The sequence below is a fragment of the Bubalus bubalis genome, chromosome 4, assembly GCF_019923935.1.
Source record: "Bubalus bubalis isolate 160015118507 breed Murrah chromosome 4, NDDB_SH_1, whole genome shotgun sequence".
Lineage (NCBI taxonomy): Eukaryota > Metazoa > Chordata > Mammalia > Artiodactyla > Bovidae > Bubalus > Bubalus bubalis.
This window is the reverse complement of record NC_059160.1, coordinates 64,060,325-64,082,346: the sequence shown is the minus strand read 5'-3', so window position 1 is coordinate 64,082,346 and position 22,022 is coordinate 64,060,325. Positions and strand designations below refer to the sequence as shown.

General features: G+C 39.8%; 1 protein-coding gene across 1 annotated transcript; it reads left to right on the top strand.

The window, feature by feature from the left end:
* Positions 1 to 298: 298 nt before the first annotated feature.
* On the top strand, positions 299 to 20,161 carry NEMP1 (nuclear envelope integral membrane protein 1). Its single transcript, XM_006077853.3, has 9 exons — positions 299 to 471; positions 8,178 to 8,302; positions 9,470 to 9,689; positions 11,024 to 11,096; positions 12,346 to 12,439; positions 12,918 to 13,032; positions 13,736 to 13,961; positions 14,757 to 14,930; positions 15,678 to 20,161. Exons 1-9 carry the CDS (start codon positions 345 to 347, stop codon positions 15,859 to 15,861), a joined length of 1,338 nt encoding a protein of 445 aa, XP_006077915.1. The 5' UTR covers positions 299 to 344; the 3' UTR covers positions 15,862 to 20,161.
* The last annotated feature ends 1,861 nt before the right edge of the window (positions 20,162 to 22,022 follow it).

The following is a 22,022-nucleotide window of genomic DNA, read 5'->3' as shown; positions in this document are numbered from 1 at the left end:
GTCTCGCCCATTCTGATTTTCTATTGGTTAAGCTTACCATCAATCGGTCCAGTTGTAAATAAAGTGGAGACGGAAGCATGTTGTTAAGGGGCGGGATCTTCCTGTCGCCATTGCTACGGTGAGAACATGTTTTCTTATAGGCTGAAAGATACCATTTCCCGCCCTCCCGCATCAGTTGCTAAGAGGCGGGACTATAGGGTGCAAAAAGGACTGAGTGCTCGAAGCACCGCCCATCCGATTGGGTGATAGGGGGCGGGCCTTGTAGCGGATAGGCTGCTGGTCCTGCCTGTTCCGGGTTAGTTGCCGGGGAGAGGCACGTGAGGAGGAGGAGGCTTGAGGAGACCATGGCGGGAGGAATGAAAGTGGCGGTATTGCCGGCAGTTGGTGCCGGGCCCTGGAGTTGGGGGGCCGGGGGTTGTGGCGCAGTGCGGCTGCTTCTGGTCCTCTCCGGCTGCTTTGTCTGCGGCTCAGGTACCGCGGGCAGCAGCTGCCAAGGGGGCGGGTGCCGAGGGTTTATGTTTAGAAAGGTGGAGTGTCCCCAGGGCGTGGGCCGTTATTCTGCTGAGGGGCGCGGGCGTGGTGCGGAGAAAGGAGCGACATCCTTGGCGAATTGGGCGCCTGCCTTGAGGGGCCAGGGGCCCTGGGGGCGGCTTGCGGGAGCTATCCAGAATCGGGAGGAGCCTGAAGCCCTTTTGGTGGAGACATAGAGGCCTGCACTGGGTGCAAAGCGGTCCTAGGGGCTCCGTCTTGCTTCACTGGCTTCCTCGATTTCTTTCTTAAAAGGAAGGTGACCCGAGGACCGAAGGGACAGAGAGCACTGCCATTGGAAAGGGAGCATCCTGTTCATTCAGAAAATTAGCAACACCTGAGCATATGCTGTCAGGACTCAGGGCACGATGGCTGAACAGATGATTGTAGTTCACTGAAATGTAATAATCTCTTATCAATAACTTGCGGACTTATAAGATCCTGGCCCCTACCGGCCTTGTGGAACCGATCTGGAGCAGTTAAATTCCGGTTTCCGAAAAGAGAGAAACGTTAGTTAATGTCTAGTAATTTTCTTTTGTAAATTTATTCATCCTCAAGCAAACTTTCTTGATGCCTGCTGCTGCTTAGTTGGCTTTGGACTGGGATGAAATTATTTTCCTTTTCCGCTTTATTTCAGAAAACCTAGGGTGTGTTTGTAAAAAAAAAAAACACCTCCTTCGAACCTTGTTAATTGCACGACAGAAAGATAAGTTTGGAAGCTTCCACTGGAGGAAGTTGAGACTCTTGGGGTTAAGGATAACCATATCTTGTAAACACATATGCTTTCTCTCCTCTCCCATCGTTTGCTGCCTCTTTCTTCTTGTCACTTAATGATTATCCTGAGCTACAGCTTTAAGGTTATCTCTCAACCTTAAGGATACACAGAACTAGTTTCAAAGTGCAGCGACCGTCTGAAACAGTTTTTTTTTTTTTAAGGGAGAGGGATATAGGTATCCAAGAAGACACTTTTTCCAGAGTCAGGGCCCAGAGTATCATTTGAAGGACTGCATATGGTCTGAATGACCTTTGACCAGATGTTTAACCGTAGAGGTCTGTGTATTGTGGAGATGAAAGTATTTATTCCAAAATGCTCCTCCTTAGTGCTCAGTTAGTAGTCTCAAGGTTTCTTTAATAAGATGAATGGGGACTTTTTGGCTTGGAAAAGGGTAAACTCAGGGAATGCTTGTTTTTCGTGGCCTAGTGGATGATGTAGTGGTAGCTACAAAAGACAGTCATGTAACAGCTTTCTAAAGTGAGAGGTACCTAAAGAGAGAATGGAGTACTTCAAAAGACAAGAGTTCTTTCTCACTGAAGGTTGTTGAATTCGATTATAAAAATCATTTTAATTTATTTTAGATTAGTTGACAAGAACAATTAAGCATAAAGAAGTAGAAAAAACATTCACTTTATTTTGTCAGAGTCAGTCCGTTAAAGCACTCTTTCGTCTGGTTTGTTTCCCTGTGTTTTTAATTTAAAAAATTTTGTTTGAATTTACAATACATTAATTGTCAGCAGTCCAGTTCTCTTCCTTGGAGGCCACCAGTTGTTACCAGAGGTAGTTTTCTTATTTGGTTTTGTAGCATAAACGTTTTCCTTTGTCATTTAAAAGTCTTCATTAAAGTTATTCTACTTTTATGCTATGGACAAATTTTTTTTTTTAAGAATAGATTCTTAAAAATGGCTAAAATATATTTAAGACCCTTGAAACATCTTGCTAAAATATTTTTCTGAAAATATGTGCCAGTTTATACTACTATCAGCTCTGTTTGTGACCCATATCCTTGCCAGCACTGGATATTCCAGACTGAAACACCTTTGCTAATTTGGTAGATTGAAAGTGGTATCTTAATTATTTTGAATTTCTTGCATTATTTGTGAAGTAGCATCTTTCAAGCGCTCATTAGTTATTTAATTATCTGTTTAGACTTATATTTTTTAGAGTGTGTGTCCTTTGCTCTTGGTCTGGTTATTGTGATTACTATTTATTGGGGTTTTTGTGTACTTTTAAAATCAATTGATGAACCTTTTTAACATATTAAGGATATATATTTTATAATTATTTATTACAAAACTTTAATGTTTGTCCCTTTTTATCTTTTTTCTTTAGATCTTTTTAAATAGAAGAGTTACATTTTTATGTGGTTGCTAGATTTCATTCTTTTTTTAATTTTTATTTGGTGAAACAGAACCATGTGTGATCTTAGTTTCCTGACCAGGGATTGAACCCAGGCCCTGGCAGTGAAAGTGTAGAGTTCTAACCACTGGACCGCCAGGGAGTCCTAGGCATTTTAGTTCCCCGACTAGGGAGCAGACCCACACCCTCTTGTATTGGAAGCATGGAGTCTAACCACTGGACCGCCAGGGAAGTTTCTTGATTTTATTCTTTAGATTTATTTCCATTGCTTTTATACCTAAAGAGCCTTCCAGAATTGAGTTTTTATATGTGTATATTTTGTAGTACAATTTAATTATTTTTCATTTTACTTTTTAACCAATGATTAATGTTAGCATTTGGTGTGAGGTGAGTAACTAGATGAATTTTGTTTTCCAGATAACTGTCAATTGTCCCAGCATCCCATTGAATAATCCTTTGCTAAGCCCACTAACTTAATGATGCTAGTTTTTAAGGAGAATTTTAAAATGCTTTTAAGTATGAACTGGATTACCTCTTGACAGAAATGATTAGAGGCTATTTAAGAATTAGAGGAGGTGGTTTTTCATGACTTTTTTAGGTCTTTTCTGGTCCTCACATACTATGAATCATTTTCATTACCTTCTACCAGTAAGATGTTAAAAGATCAGTGCTGTTGATTGAAAAGTTGATGAATATAAGAAAATAAGAAGTTTCTAACTTTTGAGTAGCTAATTCATGGGTAAATACATGCAAGCAAGTTGTGATCCACTAAATTCCAAGAAGAATTCGATCTTTGGGCTTAAAAGGCATTTTTAAATTTATTTTTTGACTACCTTGTGGCATTGGAGATCTTAGTTCCCTGACCAGAGATCGAACCCATGTCCCCTGCTGTGGAAGCTTGGAGTCCTAACCACTGGACTGCCAGGGAATTCATCCCAAAGTGCTGTCTCTTATAAAAATGTTTTATTTCTTTAGGAAAATGACATTGAATTTATGTGTTTAGTTTTATCTTTTTATTTATTTTTGGCTGCACTGGGTCTTTGTTGCTGTGAGGGCGTCTTTTCTAGTTATGGCAAATGGGGGCTACTCTCTAGCTGTAGTGTGGGCTTCTCATTGCGTGGCTGCTCTTGTTGCAGAGCATGGGCTCTAGGCACTAGGCTCAGTAGTTATGTCACATGGGCTTAGTTGCTTCTCTCCATGTGGGATCTTCTGGGATCAGGGATTGAACCCATGTCTCCTGCATTGGCAGGTGGATTCTTTACCATTGAGCCACCAGGGAAGCCCCTGAAGAATTTTAAAATTGTCTTAAAAATACTAATGCCTTTTCCTGGCATTAAGTTTTTCAAATGGCCTATGCTATTGACATATTATTTGTATCTTACTGTTTCCCTGGTGGCTCAGATGGTAAAGAGTTTACCTGCAGTACAGAAGACTCTCCCTGGGTTGGGAAGATCCCATGGAGAAGGGAATGACAACCAGTATTCTTACCTGGAGAATTCCATGGACAGAGGAGCCTGGTAGGCTACAGTCCATGGAGTCACAAAGAGTCTGACACGACTGACCGACTAACACACACACTTTCTTGAAAATGGGTTTAAAGATGAGTTGTGTTACATTACTTGCTGTACGAGAGGAGTTAATAAAGTTAATAAACTCTTGGGTTTTTAAAAATTTATTTGTAACCGCAATAGTTTTAAGTTTCACAGAATTTTACTTTCTTACAGTCTCCAGAAGAAAATAAACTTTTGATTCAAATTGATGAGTGGGTGTTCTTTCAGTATATTTGTGGATTTGCTAGTGAAACAAATGTCAGTAGAATTTTGGAAAGGTTTCACTTTGTGAAAAATAGGCTTGGAGGAAATCCAAACTACTATTGAACACTAGTAAGAAGTTTATAGATGGGGTTCAGGACATTCTACCCCAAAATATGGCACCTTGGCATACTGAATACTTGAAGCTGAAGGAGTCTGAGAAAACAACAGAAGCTGAAAAGTCTGACCTTCCCCACTTTGCTGTTTTTCCTTGAAATAGGCCATTAAAATCCTCATGTGAGAGGTGCCCTCCCTTACCTGAAGGAAAGGAACATCCTTAGCTTTGAAGACAAAGGGATACAAAGAAGAATCCTAATAAGTAGGCCTTGCTCAGTTTCCCCCACTTTACTACAGTTACCTCATACCCAACCCATCTTATTCCTCTTTGATGACGCACTCTTCATCAAACCTAGCATAACAGTATGTAGGTCTGTTTCTTCGGGTCTTTATTTCCCTAGAGGCTTTCATGTCACATGTGAAGTGAAAGTCGCTCAGTCATGTCCGACTCTTTGCGAACCCATGGACTATAGAGTCCATGGAACTCTCCAGGCCAGAATACTGGGGTGAGTAGCCTTTCCCTTCTCCAGGGCATCTTCCCAACCCAGGGATTGAACCCAGGTCTCCCTCATTGCAGGCACATTCTTTACCAGCTAAGCCACAAGGGAAGTCGCATAAAACATTAAATAAGTATGTGTGCTTTTCTCCTGTTAATATGTCTTTGTCAGTTTAATTTTCAGGCCTAGCCAGGCTCTTAAGAGGGTGAAGGAAAACTTTTCCTTCCCCCTACAAAATCAACTGAATTTTAAAATATTGAGATACAATTCACATACCATAAAATCCACCCTTTCATTGGTTTTCGGTATGCAGTTGACCCTTGAACAACTCACATTTGAATTGCATGAGTCCACTTACACATGGGTTTTTAGTTTCAGTATGTACATATTACACTTCCTGGTCTTTGGTTGGTTGAATCCACAGATGCGGAACTGTGGGTACAGAGGGCTGGTTTTTGACTGAGCAGAGAGGTGGCCTCCCTACACATCTGTTGGTCAAGGGTCAGCTGTACTCGTAATGTGCAGCCATCACCACTAATTCCAGAATATCTTCATTATTCCAAAATGAGACTGGATACCCCTGAGGAGTCATTCCCCATTCCCTTCTCCTCCCAGCCCCTGGCAACTACTAATCTGCTTTGCTTATTGTGGATATTTACATAAATAGAATCATTTAATATGTGGCCTTTTGTTTGACTGGCTTTCATTCAGCATAATGTTTTAAAGGTTCATGTAGTATATATCAGTACTTTTTTTTGTGGCTGGATAATATTCCATCATATTGATAACACCACTTTTTGCTTATCCACTGATCAGCTGATGAGATTTAGGGTGTTAACCACATTTTGGTTATGGACATTGCTGCAGTGAAGTTTTGTGTACAGGTTTCTGTGTTAACATGTTTTCAGTTCTCGGGTGTATACAGAGGAGCGGAATTGCTGTGTCTAATAACTGTTTTTGTTTTTGAGGAACTACCAAGCTGATTTCCAGAAAGACTTAGCATTTTTTATTCCCACCAGCAATGTGTGAGGGTTACAGTTTCTCCACATCCTTGTCAACTGTGGTTATTGTCCTCTTTTTTTCTTTGGTTTAGCCATCCTACTGAGTGTGAAGTGGCATTTTATTGTGATTTTGACTTGCATTTCCATAGTGATTAATGATGTTGAGCCTTTTTTCGTTATGCTTATTGGCCATTTGTATATTTTCTCTCAAGAAATGTCTATTCAAATCCTTTATGTAATCTAAAAAATTTTTTTTCTTTTCTTTTTGTTGAGTTGTAGTAGTTCTTTATATATTCTGGATACTAGACCGTTATCAGATAAATGACTTGCAAATATTTTCTCCCACTTTGTGGGTTGTCTTTTCATTTTCTTGATAGTGGCCTTTGAAACAAAGAATTTTTAAATTTTTTGAAGCCATTGTCTAATCCAAGGTCACAAAGATTTACACACTTGTTTTTTTTCCTTTTAAGTATTTTGTAGTTTTTGCTCTTAATGTTTAGGTTTAGGACTGAATTTAACAGTTCAGTTCAGTCTCTCAGTCGTGTCCGACTCTTTGCGACCCCATGAATCGCAGGCCTGTGTGTCCATCACCAACTCCCAGAGTTTACCCAAACTCATGTCCATCGAATCGGTGATGTCATCCAGCCATCTCATCCTCTGTCGTCCCCTTCTCCTGCTGCCCCCAATCCCTCCCAGCATCAGAGTCTTTTCCAATGAGTCAACTCTCCAATACTTTGAGGTGGCCAAAGTATTGGAGTTTCAGCTTCAGCATCAGTGCTTCCAATGAACACCCAGGACTGATCTCCTTTAGGATGGACTGGTTGGCTCTCCTAGAATTAGTCTTAGCTTCACTCTAAAATTGTGTCATTGCCTTTGTGTGTGTATAACTTTGGCTTTCTAAGTTTTGGTGGAGGTTTTTGTTTTGGGGTGTTTTGTTAGTTTATGTAGATCTTTCCCCCTTTACACTAAGAACCAAAGTGATAACTACATTTCCACTTAGAGTAGCATTTAATGAGTTGATATATACAGTATGGTACAAGGAAGATATTGAAGTGTTCTGTGGTAAAGAAGGTAGCTTGTGCAGACTGCTGCTGCTGTGTCGCTTCAGTCGTGTCCGACTCTGTGTGACCCCATAGACGGCAGCCCACCAGGCCTCTCGTCCCTGGGATTCTCCAGGCAAGAACACTGGAGTGGGTTGCCATTTCCTTCTCCAATGCATGGAAGTGAAAAGTGAAAGTAAAGTCGCTCAGTCGTGTCCGACTCTAGCGACCCCATGGACTGCAGCCTACCAGGCTCCTCCGTCCATGGGATTTTCTAGGCAAAAGTACTGGAGTGGGGTGCCATTTCCTTCTCCGTGTGCAGACTGAGGTGGGAAGATACTGAGAGTGGTCACCTGTTAACCTTAACTTAGCTGAGTTTGAATATAAATTCCTGAGGGTACCTCTTCTGTTTTAGTAAAATCTAAGGTACTGCATATGTTAATTGGTTGCTTTTAAAACTTGAAACAAAAACAGCTAGGAAAAATAAACTTTGCAGTCTTTTAGTATCTGTTTAAAGTACTTTAAATACAAAAGATGTTGCTAATTTTGTTCATCCTACTCAGGAAAGGAATAGAGGAAATCACTGGATGGGTTACTTTAGCTATGCCTTTAAAAGGAAAACAGGACCTGGTATGAATCTCACTTAAGCTATTTATTAGCTCTGTGGCTTTGGACTAAGTACTTAATTGTTCCTAAATATCAGTTTCCTCATTTATAAAAATGAATATTATGAGAGTGCCTACCTGATAGCATTGTTGGGAGGGTTAAATGAAACACGTATTGTCTGTCTTAATACACACATAATAGTGGATTTTATTATTACTCATCCTGGATTAGTGACTATTTATAATATTTTTTAAAATTACATTTGACAAAAACAAGACTCTGCCTTACTCCTTCTCCCATCTTAGTTTTCTTCTTTGTGTCAGTCCCTGATATTTTAACCCAGCTTTTAGAAAGTAGTCAGTTTAATTTTTTTAAACTTTAGAAAGTTTAAAAAGTTTTAGAAAGTAGTCAGTTTAATTCTATTTATGAAATGAGTTATGGTTATTAGTTTTGTTATATTTAATTATTTTCTTTAATTGTTATTTTTTTTTCTTTGCATAAAGCTGGAATTGATTTAAACGTGGTCATGCTTCGGGAATCTGAAATTCTTTTTATGAATACCAGTCGACAATCCTGTTACAAAAATGTGCTTATCCCAAAGTGGCATGATGTATGGACACGGATACAGGTAATTTGGAGGCTCTGGGGAGTGGCAGATTTTGTGAATATTTGATTAGTGAGTACTTTGACACTTTCTTCACGTTTCAAAATTTAAAAAAAAATACATATATATATATATATATATATATAAAATTAACAACCTTGATAAGATTGCAGTTATTCTTAATCTCATCAGTGTTCTCATCAGTAAAGCATTTATCCCTACTTTGTGTTCCTCTCTCTGTTCCTTTAAGTGGCCCACAATACTTGACCCTGAGGTAAACTTCCTTCCTCCTTTTCCCCAAGAGACTATTTTCTTCTCTTCCCGGGCTCCTTTTACACACACACCCCTCTTTCTTTTTAAAGGCCTTATGCCTTCTTTGGGCTGGAAACTGTTGCATGCTTGTCAGGATGTACACTCTGCCTTGCTACTCCTATTGTGTTTTGATTCTGCACAAGATGTTGCATAAATGCCCTGAACTGGTTTCCCCTTGATAGAATGACTTTGGTCTCTTTTATTTCGTAACACTGTTGAGCCACCTGGCAAGCAAGAGCGTCTGGCTGTACTGATTAAACAAAATGAGTCCTTTGGAAATGTTTCTGCTGCTATAAGCATAGTCACTGATCAGAGCATTTGTTCACATCAAAAAACACAAGGGTGGGCTTTTAAAAAAAGTTCTCTTTTTTCATTGTCTGATATAAAGATCATATTCCATCTTGGGCACATTATAACCAACATTTACCCATAGTCCATAATTTGTGACAAAGGGTTGAACTCAGCCTGTCATTATGGGAAACATTTTTGGTGCTGTTTACGCCTGGCAGTTTTCTTTATATTCTGGACCCTTGCTTTGTATGATCTCTCATAAATAGCTGTATTGGTAACTCTTTCAACTTAGAAGTCTTTTTTTTTTTTTTTTTTTACCCCTATGCTCTAGCCTAATAGATTCAGATCATGTTAACAATAAGACATTCTAACAGCTGCCTCTCTGAGCCACGTGCAGTGCTATTTGCCTAATTATCTTTTAGCTGCTTTTCTCTCCATATTTCTCATAAGCCTGTGAAAAGCCAGTGCCATTAATGATTCAGCTGTTTATGCTAAAGGATTTTTTTTTTTTTTTTTTACAAATTGTATTTGGAAAAAGTTTAAATTCCTACTTCCTTCTTTCTCATCCTGATTTTGCTCGTGTTACAGATCCGGGTAAATAGTTCCAAACTGGTACGAGTCATCCAGGTGGAGAATGAAGATAAACTGAAGGAGCTAGAGCAGTTTAGTATCTGGAACTTTTTTTCCTCCTTTCTAAAAGAGAAATTGAATGACACCTATATTAATGTGGGTCTATACAGCACAAAAACCTGCCTCAAAGTTGAGATTTTAGAGGAAGACACCAAGTACAGTGTCATTGTGACTCGGAGTAAGTCTTACCTCTGTTTTTCTGATGGATTCTATGGTGAGAAAAGACTGAGCTTTGGAGGGTATAATTAGTGAGAGAAGTCAGTCCAAGACAACTCCATTTTGGTTCTGATTATAACCTGAATATACCACTGCTCCAAACATTGCAGAGAGACTCACCCCTCATAAAAGCCTTTAGGCCTAGATTTGAGACTTCACCATGTCTTTCATTCTGAGTACTTCCTTACTTGGATTGTGAAGGCTTGCATTCCTAATACTTCCAGTGGCTCTGAGCTGATATACCTAGTATTCTTCAGAGTTGGATAGATGTATTCCTGTCTTCTGGGCGCTATAACTGTAGGCCTGTATATTTCAGCCTACATTTAAAGACATGAATGGTTAAATCAAACTGAAAATAAAATAGACCTGAATACCTCACAAGCAAAAGAATATATGTGGAACCATAAATATGAAGATCACTGCAGTTTCAGGCTTATTCAGTATAACTGGGAGTTTTCCCTTCTCTGGATGTGTCTGAGAAAGTTTCACAGAAGAGGCAGATCATTATCCTGTTGAATTCTCTGACTTCTGGTCTTTTCTTGGTAACTGCTCGCCCAGGAGAATAATGTTGTGAGTGGTAGAAGTGTTCCTGGGTTTTGCTACGAAATTTGTTGTGTGCTTCTAACTGTCCTAGAGTTCCATAGTTCTTTCGTTGAACAGGATCAGCCTCTTTTTTTGGTGTTCCCTTTGCATTTACTGATCCCGCTTGCTCCTGTCTGTGGACCTCCCCTAGACTCAGCTCTTGAATGGGAAAGCTGTGGGAGTGACTGGTACACCAGTAAGGGACTTGTGCTTGGGCCCCCTGGTCCTGGGCAATCAGATTGAGTGTAGGCTTTTCCAACACAGTGCTTAGATATCGTCAAAGGAAGTAGGTGGTGGTGTTGGTCAAGAAAAGCAGCCCCTTAGAGAACAACAGAGGGCCCTGACCCAGAGTTCTGGGCTAATCCGAGCCTGTGTGACTTAAGGCTTGAAAACCAGGGTGGTGGAGACCCCTTGTGGGCAGTTGCATGAAGTGCTGATGGTACTATGGCTCCAACCAAAGCAGAGCTTAGCTTCCTTTAGCCTTAGTGTAGGTAGCCAAAACAAAATAAACTCTTCAGGGAAGTATAGACAGAGACCTAATTATACTTTCTTTTTGGAAGGGTGCCAGGCTTTGTGTGGAATGCTGTTAAAATGCTGTTTAGGTAGGCTGTTTGCATTTATTAGCTGACCAGTGATGCCAACATTGCCTTTTATTCTGTAATGCTTTAAATTGTTCGGTTCTCTTGTTAAGCAGAAATATTTTATTTATTTCAGGATTTGACCCCAAACTCTTCCTCATTTTCCTCCTTGGACTTACGCTATTTTTTTGTGGAGACTTGCTGAGCAGGTAGGTTCTAAGGCTAGAGGGTGGAAGGAGGATGCTCAGACCTACCCGCTTGACTTCTATCATAAAGTCTTAAAGTGCTGCCATTTCCTTTATGGATGGACTAAGTCATTATCTGCTTCAGTCATTACAAAATACTTTAATGTGTGTTATTATTTTTATTCTTTCTTGTATTAATAAGATTGGCAATAATGAAATTCCCCTATTAGGTTACCCATAATATGATGGGATTTAGCCAATATATCACCATCCTTCTACCATTAGCCATATTTAGCCCTCAATTTTACAGGGTTGTGTTTTACATTTTACAGAATGAGTTTCATGCTGTTCAGAGGTAAAGAAGCAAGGATCAATCACTTAACTCATTTCTTGCCTGTAGAAACCCACTAGCTAAGATAGGTGAAACAGGCATGTACAAATACAAAGGAAACACATAGTCTCCCTGATAGCTCAGATGGTAAAGAAGCTGCCTGTAATGCAGGAGACTGGGTTCAATTCCTGGGTCGGGAAGATCCCCTGAAGGAGGGCATGGCAACCCACTCCAGTATTCTTACTTGGAGAATTCCGTGGACAGAGGAGCCTGGCCGGCTACAGTTCATGGGGTTGTAAAGAGTCGGATATGACTAGTGACTAACCCCCATGCGCACAGATAAACATTCAGCAGAGATAAAATCGACATTAACTTTGTATACAAGAATATTTGTGAAGTAGTGAATGAAAGCTTAACCAATTGAAGTTCAGCTGGAGTGAGGTTGTTGGAAGTTGTTCCTTATTTTGGGGATCCTGAGAGAAATTCAAAATGAAGGAGGAATATTTGGTAGAAAGAACCTAGACTAAGAGTAGAAGCTCTCTGTTCTATGCCCTTTGGGGTAAGCAGTTCAGTTCTTGTTATTAGTTTCCACTTGGCAGTCCTCTTATCCCTTTCTTCTCCCCAGAGAAGCTGTGCAGTTCCCAGAAGAAAGATTCTCATTAAAAATTGGGTGGGGAGCAGTACTGGGGATGGGAGCTGGAGACTAAGCAGAGGTTTATTGTTGGGGTGTATTTGAGGGGCTGACATTGGTACTAATCCTTATAATTTGGCAGCAACTACACTGTACTGGTCTCTTTAGTTTTCTGACCTCAAATGTTGAGCAAATACCTGTTCTCATCTTGTACCTTTTTCCTACCTTTTGGCTGGGATTGTGGTCTGGTTTGAACAGTGTCATGTGTGAAGAATACAAATGTAGTAATGAAATGAATTTTCTCTCTGCAGAAGTCAAATCTTCTACTATTCCACTGGGATGAGTGTGGGAATTGTGGCCTCTTTACTAATCATCATTTTTATAGTGTCCAAGTTTATGCCCAAGGTAAGTGGCAGAATCCTCACATGCAATCAGGATGAGCTTGGGTAGATGAAGGATTGTTTTCTTGGATAATCTTACAGCACTGAAAATTTGCATTGATGGCTGATAAATCAATGTCCTACTCTTTCCTTGTTTCAGAAAGATACTTTCCATGATGAAACTTGGAGCCTGATGACATACAATCTCTCCCTTTTTATTTGAAATCCTGTGTAGAGTGTGTGTGTGGGGGGTGGTTAAAGTGTTTTTCCTGTTTATTAATTATATACATTATATAGCCAGGCTTTTAAATTATTTAGCATCTCATTTTCCCAGTGTTCTTTGCACACTGTATAATTTTAAGTGTAAAGTACATATTTTTAAGAGAGATGTTTTGTGCATTTTTAGTAGGTTGAATTTTTTTTTTAATTGCAGTTCCATTTTGCTTCTTGTATGTAGGGAAAGCCTGTTGTAACTTTTTGCTTTCACTTCTACTCTGTTTTAGAAAAGTCCCATTTACATCATCCTGGTAGGAGGCTGGTCCTTTTCTCTGTACCTCATTCAACTAGTTTTTAAAAATTTACAAGAGATCTGGAGGTGTTACTGGCAGTATCTTTTAAGTAAGTGTTATTGGTTTTGCTTTCCTTTTTATATGTTTATAGGCTGTTTTAGTTAATTTAATCATGAAAAGATATTGCCTGCTTATGGAGTTTAATAGTCTATGCCATTTTATTAACTTGTAAAAATCATAGTTTTTATTTCTAACTCGACAGTTGTCACCTTTTCTTAAATTGAGATGCTGCTGCTAGGGAGAAGACTAATTTGTTGGGGTTTATAGGTACATCTCTCTTTATGCATAGACATCTTTCTGAAAAGCTGTAAATTGACTTTTGAATATAATCGTATTTTAAATTCACTTGAGGACCTTAAGAAGTAAAGGACTCTATAGTGAACACTATCTGTAAAACAAGAAAAGAATCCTTTGGTTGTAAAGATAGTAACTCTTAATCTATCCTTTGAGAAGGAATTAATTTGGATTTTCATATATTAGGTTTTTGAAACAGACTATTTTAGAGTTGTTCAGCATGTAGCTTTAATTCCCCATTTGAGAATTAAATCAGTTTGAGACAACAGAAATGATAGAAACTTAAAAGAGATGAATATATATGAATAATGAAGGACGTATGAATAATTGAATAAAGATCTTATCCATTTTCCTGGTTCAGTAGGTGCTATATAGTGAATTTACTGCTGCTCCCCAGATGGGATATTTTTACCAGTTGTAGATGAAAAAAGAATGTCTTCTGATAACTCTCCTCATAGGCTATGTCCTCGCAGTTGGATTCATGAGTTTTGCAGTCTGTTACAAGTATGGGCCTTTGGAGAATGAACGAAGTATCAACCTGCTGACCTGGACCTTGCAGCTGCTGGGCCTGTGTTTCATGTATTCCAGTATCCAGATACCACACATTGCCCTTGCCATTGTCGTCATCGCACTGTGTACTAAGAACCTGGACTACCCTATTCACTGGCTGTACATCACCTACAGGTGACTGGAAGGCAATGTAACTTTGTACTGAAGCATGCAATGTGGGATGCAGTTGCAGCAAAAGGAAACAGGTTTTGACCTGGGAGCCTCTTTGTTAATGTCAGTTTATTGTATTATGTTTCACTTGTGTTTCTTTCAAGTCTTTCTTTTTAGATTCTCTGTAAACATTTTAAAGAACTTATAAATCCTAATCATTTTATATAAAATAAAAACATCTAGTAAAGTGTCATGTGTTCCTGTTACCACTAGGTGGTGCAAAGTATATTACTTTTATGCCACATGCCTCAGTCACCTGGTTTCGGATTATGTCACACTGCCTTTCAGATTGTTTTGGGAGTCCCAGTCTTAGTTTAAGGTGTAATTCAAGCATGTGGTCACTTTTACCTGGTGACTATGGAATGGTCATAGGTTCTGAGGTTATCCATGGTTTTTCTTTCTAGTACAGATAGTCAAAGTAATACCTTCAGTTCATGGGGGGATCCAGGTTAATGCACCACAATCTTATGCCATCATTTTCTTGTAGTTTTCCATTTATTGGGAGATAAATATTTTGTCTATCACTTATAAGTGAATTTATTCACATTAGTGAATAATATTGACTACTCTGACTTGTCAATGGTCTAATGTGTCAGGCGTCCATTATAACTAAGGATATCTGTGGAATAAAGGTGGGAGTGATGACTCTTAATGATTTAGGCTCTCTGCTATATGCTTGACCCACTGAAGGGAGTTAAGAGATAACGATGGACGTAGATTACTGATTAATCATTCATGATGTTATTTTCGTGAGCACAGAAAGATATGTAAGGCAACAGAAAAGACTGTCCCCCCCCGTCTTCTGACAGAAGAAGAATACCGGCTACAAGGAGAGGTGGAGACCCGAAAGGCTTTAGAGCAGCTTAGAGAATACTGCAACAGTCCAGACTGCTCAGCTTGGAAGACTGTTTCTCGAATTCAGTCTCCAAAGAGGTAAACAAACTCTTGGCCAGAAGTACCAGGCATCTGTCAGGGTAATCATAACCCTAGAGTTTTAATAGAGACTATATTTCTATAATTATTTTGTATTTGTGGCTTTGTTTTCTTGTTCTTCTAGGAGTAGTCAAGGGAAAGTTATGTATATCATATGTTTAGCCGTAGCCATTTTCTGATTCCTCAAGGAACTATTTACTCTAACTTTGATTGTAGCATTGAAATGAGAAGATTCTAGTACAATATTAAGTTTCTCCTCTTACAGTTTTGTGTTGCTCTCTGAATGTTTAATATATTTTTTGAGGTGGGAGGGATCCTTTTATTTGGAAGCAGTCATACCAATGAATATATGAAACTTCAGTTTGGAATCTTGATGGCATAAAGTTTATAGGGCCATAAACACAAGTAAATGTGCAATGCTCCTTAATCTTATCAAGGATTACAGATAACGGAAGGAACTTTAGCACTTCCATAACTAAAAAGGGTAAGCAGACTTCCATAACTTGAAAGTGCTTGTTAAGCAGGATGGTGTTGTAGGGAATATCCTCCTACGACCCTAGTTTTCCTCCTCTTCTCATTTCTTGCTTTGGTCTACTTACCTGCCAGAGGAAGGATAAGGCTGGGGACTAGGCTCAGTATCATTTGAGCTGAGAGCACATCAAGATTTCAATTTGTTCTTATTTTGAAAGAAAACAGGGTGGAAGGCAGCTTCTAATGAGTAAATGAGTATTATCTTCTCTTTTCCAGGTTTGCTGACTTCGTGGAAGGTTCTTTCCACCTCACACCCAATGAGGTTTCTGTCCATGAGCAGGAGTACGGCTTAGGAAGCATTATTGCCCAGGACGAACTCTCTGAAGAAACATCCTCTGAGGAGGAGGACTCAGATTCTCGGTACCCCCTTGTCGTACAACAGAACAGCTTCCTGACTTAGGTGGATTGACTTTGTACCTCAGTGGTCCAAGTTGCGTGTATTTGGTGTGCAATTGCTTCTCAAATCTTTGAAGCCGGGTGAGATAACTGCAGAAATTCTTCCACTGAAATTAGAGGCCTGAGTAGACCTCCCTCTGGAAATGGTCTCTGTGGGGTCTCGAGGAAGCAGAGCAGATAATGTAGTGGCTGTTTCCCAGTACATCCTGTGGGTTCAGTTCTCAGCCCGCTTTTATATTTCCGAAGAAACTGGATTGCCACAGCTAGCCCGGGGCATTCCAGTTCCTCTTTGAAGTTGGTTCAATTGTGGCATTTCAGACTCGGAAGTGATAACTGTTACATGTCAATTAATGCTTTCAGACTATGGCAGTATCTTCAGAGACAAATCCACAAATCTGAGCCTCTTTTACTTCTTCTTTCATTTCGTGACTTTAGCATAATCCTTGTTTTAACTGTTCTAAGAGGAAAATGGATTATTATTTGCCTGTCTTGTTTTTTTTAATTAATACATTAAAAAAAAAGTGAAAGTTATGTTCCAGTACTAGCAAGTGCTCCAGAGCGACAAGCCTCCCACACATTTATTAATAAGGGTTGTCCATTAAAGCCCCAGTAACTCTTGTGCTGAACTTTGAATTAATTCTCACACCGATGATATTCTAAGTCCTGCTTACTTTAGGAACATGCCTGCAGGCCCTTCTGTAGATGAGGTCTGTTGGGGTTTTTATTATATTGCACTGGCCAAAAAGTTCGGGATTTTCTGTAAGCTCCTTACGGAAACAAATTTTTTGGCCAACCCAGTATTTAACTTCCAATTCCAAATATGCTTTTAGGCATCCCTTCCAATTCCTCTTTGTCCCCTTTGCCCTTTCAAGAAGGGTCTATTCTCTCATCTCTGATTATGTACATTTCAGATTGTTTTATTTCTTATATTTTCTTCTCTTTGATTTATAGCATTATTCCCACTAATTAGGAGAAGTGATCTTATTTAGGGAATTTAAATGCTTTTTACTGGTTCTCTTATTTTTCCTGTCCACTGGTCACACATCTTTGAATTGTTGTGGGATCAAGAAATTATCTCCTTTTCCTTCCCCTTCCTTTGTCTACCCATTCTATTAATACCTATTCTTAATAGTCTTTGCTTGCCACCTGTCCCTCTCCCTGCAGGAAGCCTGGCTCATTTGTGAGCCCTGAAACTATCTGTGAAGGCTCTTGATACAACATACATGTTGTAGCTGTGTGGCTGCCACAATTCGCATTGCCAGGAGATAGACTTCCAGATCATCCTTGTGCTCTGGGTGCTTGTGCAGCCATTAGGATCAGGTGTGCTTTCCTATGAACTTCTTGTACTTATTTGCAATTCCATTTCTGACCAGAGGTTCCTGCTGCCTTTTATTACAGTGGCATTGGTTTCACATTCTTTTGCCGCTGGAAAGGACCCTTATAAACCAGCAATGCTATTTATGAGGGAGCAAATTCCCAAGTCTCTTGTCATTTACTTGGTTCTGTCTTTGTGATCTTCACCCTTGCACCTTGGAAAAAGCTGTAAAAAGCCAGGAAGATAGACACTGATGGCAGGAGCATAGTATTGAACTGACTGACTGACCATGTCGTGGAGAAGACAGATGACTTTTGTTAAAAATCTGCAATGAATGACTCCTTCAGACCACCCATTTAACAGATAATTTTGAAAGGCTCTGGGCTCCATTACTGACTTCCAGAATGTCAGCTCTGAGACTCTGCTCCAGGTGGCCAGTTGATTTTTTTCTGACAATGTTTCCCACAGCTTTAAACTGTCCTAAAGTTACAACTACCTCAACTGGCAAATAGACTTATAGAAGGAAGTGGAAAATACAGTATTTGGACAGATGATGTGGGTTAAAATGCTTTATATTAGGAAACCTTTCTACCTTTGTAGTTATGTACATGGTAGCATTATATCCCTCTGCAGAAAACTATTAAGGCTTCTGAATTTTACTTTTTTTTTTTTTGCCTCATTTATAGAAATTGAAACTTTGCATGTTTAAGCATAAGCTGATTTGAAAAAATAATGCGGCTGTACAAGTGGTCTCAGGGTTCCCTTGAGACTTTGGTACCTTCGCCACATGGCCACTTAGGGATATGGTCACTTGCTTCTAGGCTAATACTTCCTGCCACCTGTCTTTATTTCAGTGAGAGAACACTGTGAAGTAGAGAAAGATTCTCATCTTTTTCTGTTTAGTAAACGCCTTGTGATATACCACTTCCATCTCAAGACGAGTTTTTCTCACTGTGTTTGAATTTGGGGTGAGTGAAATCAAACTCGGTTTATTACTCCCTGTCTGGTAGTTGGAGAACTGAGCTGTAGGCAGCGCCAGTGACAACAGGTCCCGTTGTCATGAGAGCTCCTCTCAGCGAAGGATGGTGCGGCTGGTGTGCTGTGTGCCCTTGCCCTGCCCTCCTGTGCAGCTCTTCCCCAGATGCCTCTGAGCCTTTGTGTGCCCGGAGATTGCTTGATTTGGTCCACCTTTAGGAGCTGCTCTTGTCTCCTGCTTGGCCACTTAGTCTGCTGGCTCAGTCAGTACTGGAGGCCCTCATTTAATTTTCTCTGGCAGTTATAACTCTTGCAGCTTCAGCATAGTCTTGTCTCTCAGACCGATCTCATCAGGAAGGATTGAAGGGAGAACTGGAGTGAGCTGGACATCAGAGCCCTCGTCTGCCGCCACGTCAGCGTCTTGCTCCGCAAATATCAAGCTGCAAATTGGCCCTCGGAGTCAGAGTCTCATCATTGTCAGAAATCTATGGCCTCTAATGGATCTGATCAAGTTATATAGAGCATGCCTCCCATTAATGGGAGTACAAGTCAACTGGCTTAAAACACTTTCCCTTCACTTTCCCAGTCAGATTGCTTTCATGAGACCAATGGAACCAATGACTGAAAATATGGAAAATTTAGCACTTTTAATATCTTCTAATAAGAAATTCCTATCAGCCACTTCATGCCCCAAAACTAGTTTATTTCTCCCCCTAAATTCATGACTTTTATATTCTGTTGCAGAATTTTGCTGATGATACACTTTTGAGTACTGATTTTGTGCTGATAAAGTCCATTCTAGGGCCCAGCCTTTTCTTCACTGACTTGTGTTCCCTTCAACCCAATCCCCACTTTGCATGTATGATAGACAGTTGATGAAGGAAAGCACCCAAATAGGCTAGATAGTTCCCCAGGGCCTGATTTCCGTAAAAGGCTTGGGAATGGATTATACAATTGCCTTTCATATTTTTGTTGTTCCAGAAAAAAAGATGGGCTCAGATGGATGCCTGTGTAAAAATGGTTCCTAGCTATGTACTCATAAGTTTTCTCTGAATTGAGTAGTGAAAGTTGAAGGAGGAGGAAAGGAAATTAAATGTCCTAGTATTCCTTTGGACTCAGGTCTGACATGACATATGAGATAATAACCTATATTGAAATGCCAAGAATTTTATCTGAACCAAGGAGAGGACAGTTTGATAGATTTATTATGCCTTCATGTTACATAGGCACTGAAACAAAGTAATAAACATAAAATAGCCATTGTGCAAGGCAAGTGCACCTAAAACTTTTTATGTTTTGATGTAACAGAAATTGATCATTATTTTTTTAGGGAAACCTATGCAATTGTGGTGATCCAGTGGTGTCTCTTGATAGCTATGGATTCAGTTGCTGTTGAGGTAGATTCTAGACAGTTATTAACTTGAAAAGGGAGTTTGGTGCCTTTTATGATGGGAGCCAGAGCCTGCTGGGAATAAACAAAGCGAATTCACACCAGTGTCAATGCACAGCTTTAGCAGGAAGGAAATGGCACACAGTACCCCCAGATTTGGGGCTTTTGGCTCCCACACCCCCTGCCCATATGCATCACCATCCTTTTCACACTTAACAATAACTTGAAAATGGTGAAATCACTATCTCTGCATTTTTCTGCAACATGGGCAATGTTCTTGTAAACATAATAGGTAGCTCTTAATGTAAGTATTAGAACTGTTACAGCCTGCAGTTGCCTCAGTTTATCATGTTTCTAGGATTGATGGTGGAATAGGGAGTTGCTGGGTAATTTTTAGCCTGTGGATAATGCCTTAGTGTTATTTTAAAAGATTTGTCATTTATATTTAAAATAAGTGTTCATGAATGTTTGAAAGGAACAAAATGATCAGGGATGACTCTTTGCCATGGGTCTCATTTTCACTCTTTTCTGTAAGAAAAAGAAGCAATGTCTTATTATATATTTTTTCATTTTTATTGTTCAAGTTTGTAAGTAATCCCAATTTTAATAAAGTTTTATATACTATGTAGTGGTTTCTCTTAATGAACATGTGCTTTTCTTATTAGGATCTCTTGTCTTCAGGTAATCAGCAATTAGCTCTTCTGGTTCATCTTTCTAGACAGGTGTTTTGCATGTTATTTATTTTCCTTTTTTTTAAAAAACCACTTCCTCCCTTGGGATTTCCCGGTGATCTAGTGGCTGAGACTCCATGCTCCCTGTGCAGGGGGCCTGGATTTGATCCCTAATCAGGGAACTATCAATAGATCTTGGATGCCGAAACTAAAGAATGTGCGTGCCCCAGTGAAGATCGAAGACCCCACATGCCAAAACTGAGACCTGGTGCAGCCAAATAAAAATATTTAAAAAATAAACCACTGCTTCCCATCTTGGGTCTGTCTTGGTCGACTTCCTTGGACTGAATGGTTTCCAGGATGCCAGATCTCTACGAGGTATTCTTAAAGGAGCAGAGGGTTATACCACTGTACTGTCTCATAGGAAAACAATGTATAGCTTATTCCTGGTCCAGGGAGCTACTTTGTACTCTAATTCTTTTTTTTTTTTAATGGTAAAAAGGATCATTTTCTCCACTGAGGTAAGGAGAAGACCTATGGATCCAGCTGTGAGATGCCCACCAAGAGCTTTCTGTTGGGTGAAAGGGAGCAGGGCTTTCATGTAGTGAGTATTAGGGGACATGGAATGAAAACTTCAACTGTGTCTCGGCCCGGCTTCTGCAGTAGGAAGGAGACTGGTGGCTTCCATTTTCTGTTTTGGCTATTTTCTTTGCTCTGGGAATCCATTCTACGCTTTGCATTAATTCTGTACCTGTCTCTTCTTATTCAGGCCACATGGAAATCTATTGTCTATTTTTTAAAGACTATAAAATAGAATGGAAACAGGATGTGGGCCATATGTGAATTTATGTAGATTAATGTACAGTGATGACATCTTTTCATTCTGTAACCCAGCTAGGTAAATAAGAGACATTGGATGATCATCAGTGGTTGAAATAATAAAAAAGCATTAATTGCCAGATTTATAAGATCGTAGGATTAAAAAAGGTGTGTAAAAGTAGTTCCTTTCAAACTTCAACATGCATAGGAATCATCTGGGGAGCTCGTTAAACTGAAGACATGGGATTCAGTAAGTCTGGGTTGAGGCCCAAGATTCTGCATTTCTAATAAGCTCCCAAGTGATTCAGATGCTGCTGGTCAGTGGACCTCACTTTGAGTAGCATTCTGCTTGTTGCCTGGCACGTGGTAAGTATAGCTAACTCCTCAACAACCTGGGGAGCGGGGCATTGGTTAGGTTTGCCGACCCTCTGTCCAGTCAAAGCCTATCCTATAATTTTACAGTTGATGGGCCTCTGTACCTGCCATCCCACATCTGCAGACTCAGCCACCCATGGATCACGTAGTAGCAATATGTACTTACGGAAAAAATCTGAGTGGGACCAGGGAGTTCAAACCCATGTTGTTCAAAGGTCAGCTGTACTTGATCAATGTTACTAATTGATACCAGATAATTGATGAGAATCAGAAGACCCTCTACCAAATATCCTCTCCACCATATCTTTTTATTGTGTGACATCTTTTTAAAAAGTGAGTGTCCCTGGGAGGACCAGTGAGTGTGAATTCAACAACTGTGAAGGCAGGTTGCTGTCCGCTCAACTCAGGAATCAGCATCCAAGGGTTTAGAATTGCTGCTGCTTCTAGTTCTTCTTTGCCATCTTTCTGAAGTATAATTTATAAAATACAATTCACTAGTTTTAGATTTTGCTGAGTTTGACAAATGGAAACAGTTGTAACCACTACCAAAGTCATGATCCAGAGCATTTCCATCACCCCCAAAACTTCCCTCATGTCCCTTACACAGACTAGAAATTTTA

Excerpts from the sequence above, each read along its gene's own strand:
- NEMP1 (XM_006077853.3), top strand. The coding sequence starts at position 345 with ATGGCGGGAGGAATGAAAGTGGCGGTATTGCCGGCAGTTGGTGCCGGG. Across the intron at positions 8,303-9,469 it reads ATGTATGGACACGGATACAG|ATCCGGGTAAATAGTTCCAA; the intron begins GTAATTTGGAGG and ends CTCGTGTTACAG. Across the intron at positions 12,440-12,917 it reads TGTCCAAGTTTATGCCCAAG|AAAAGTCCCATTTACATCAT; the intron begins GTAAGTGGCAGA and ends ACTCTGTTTTAG.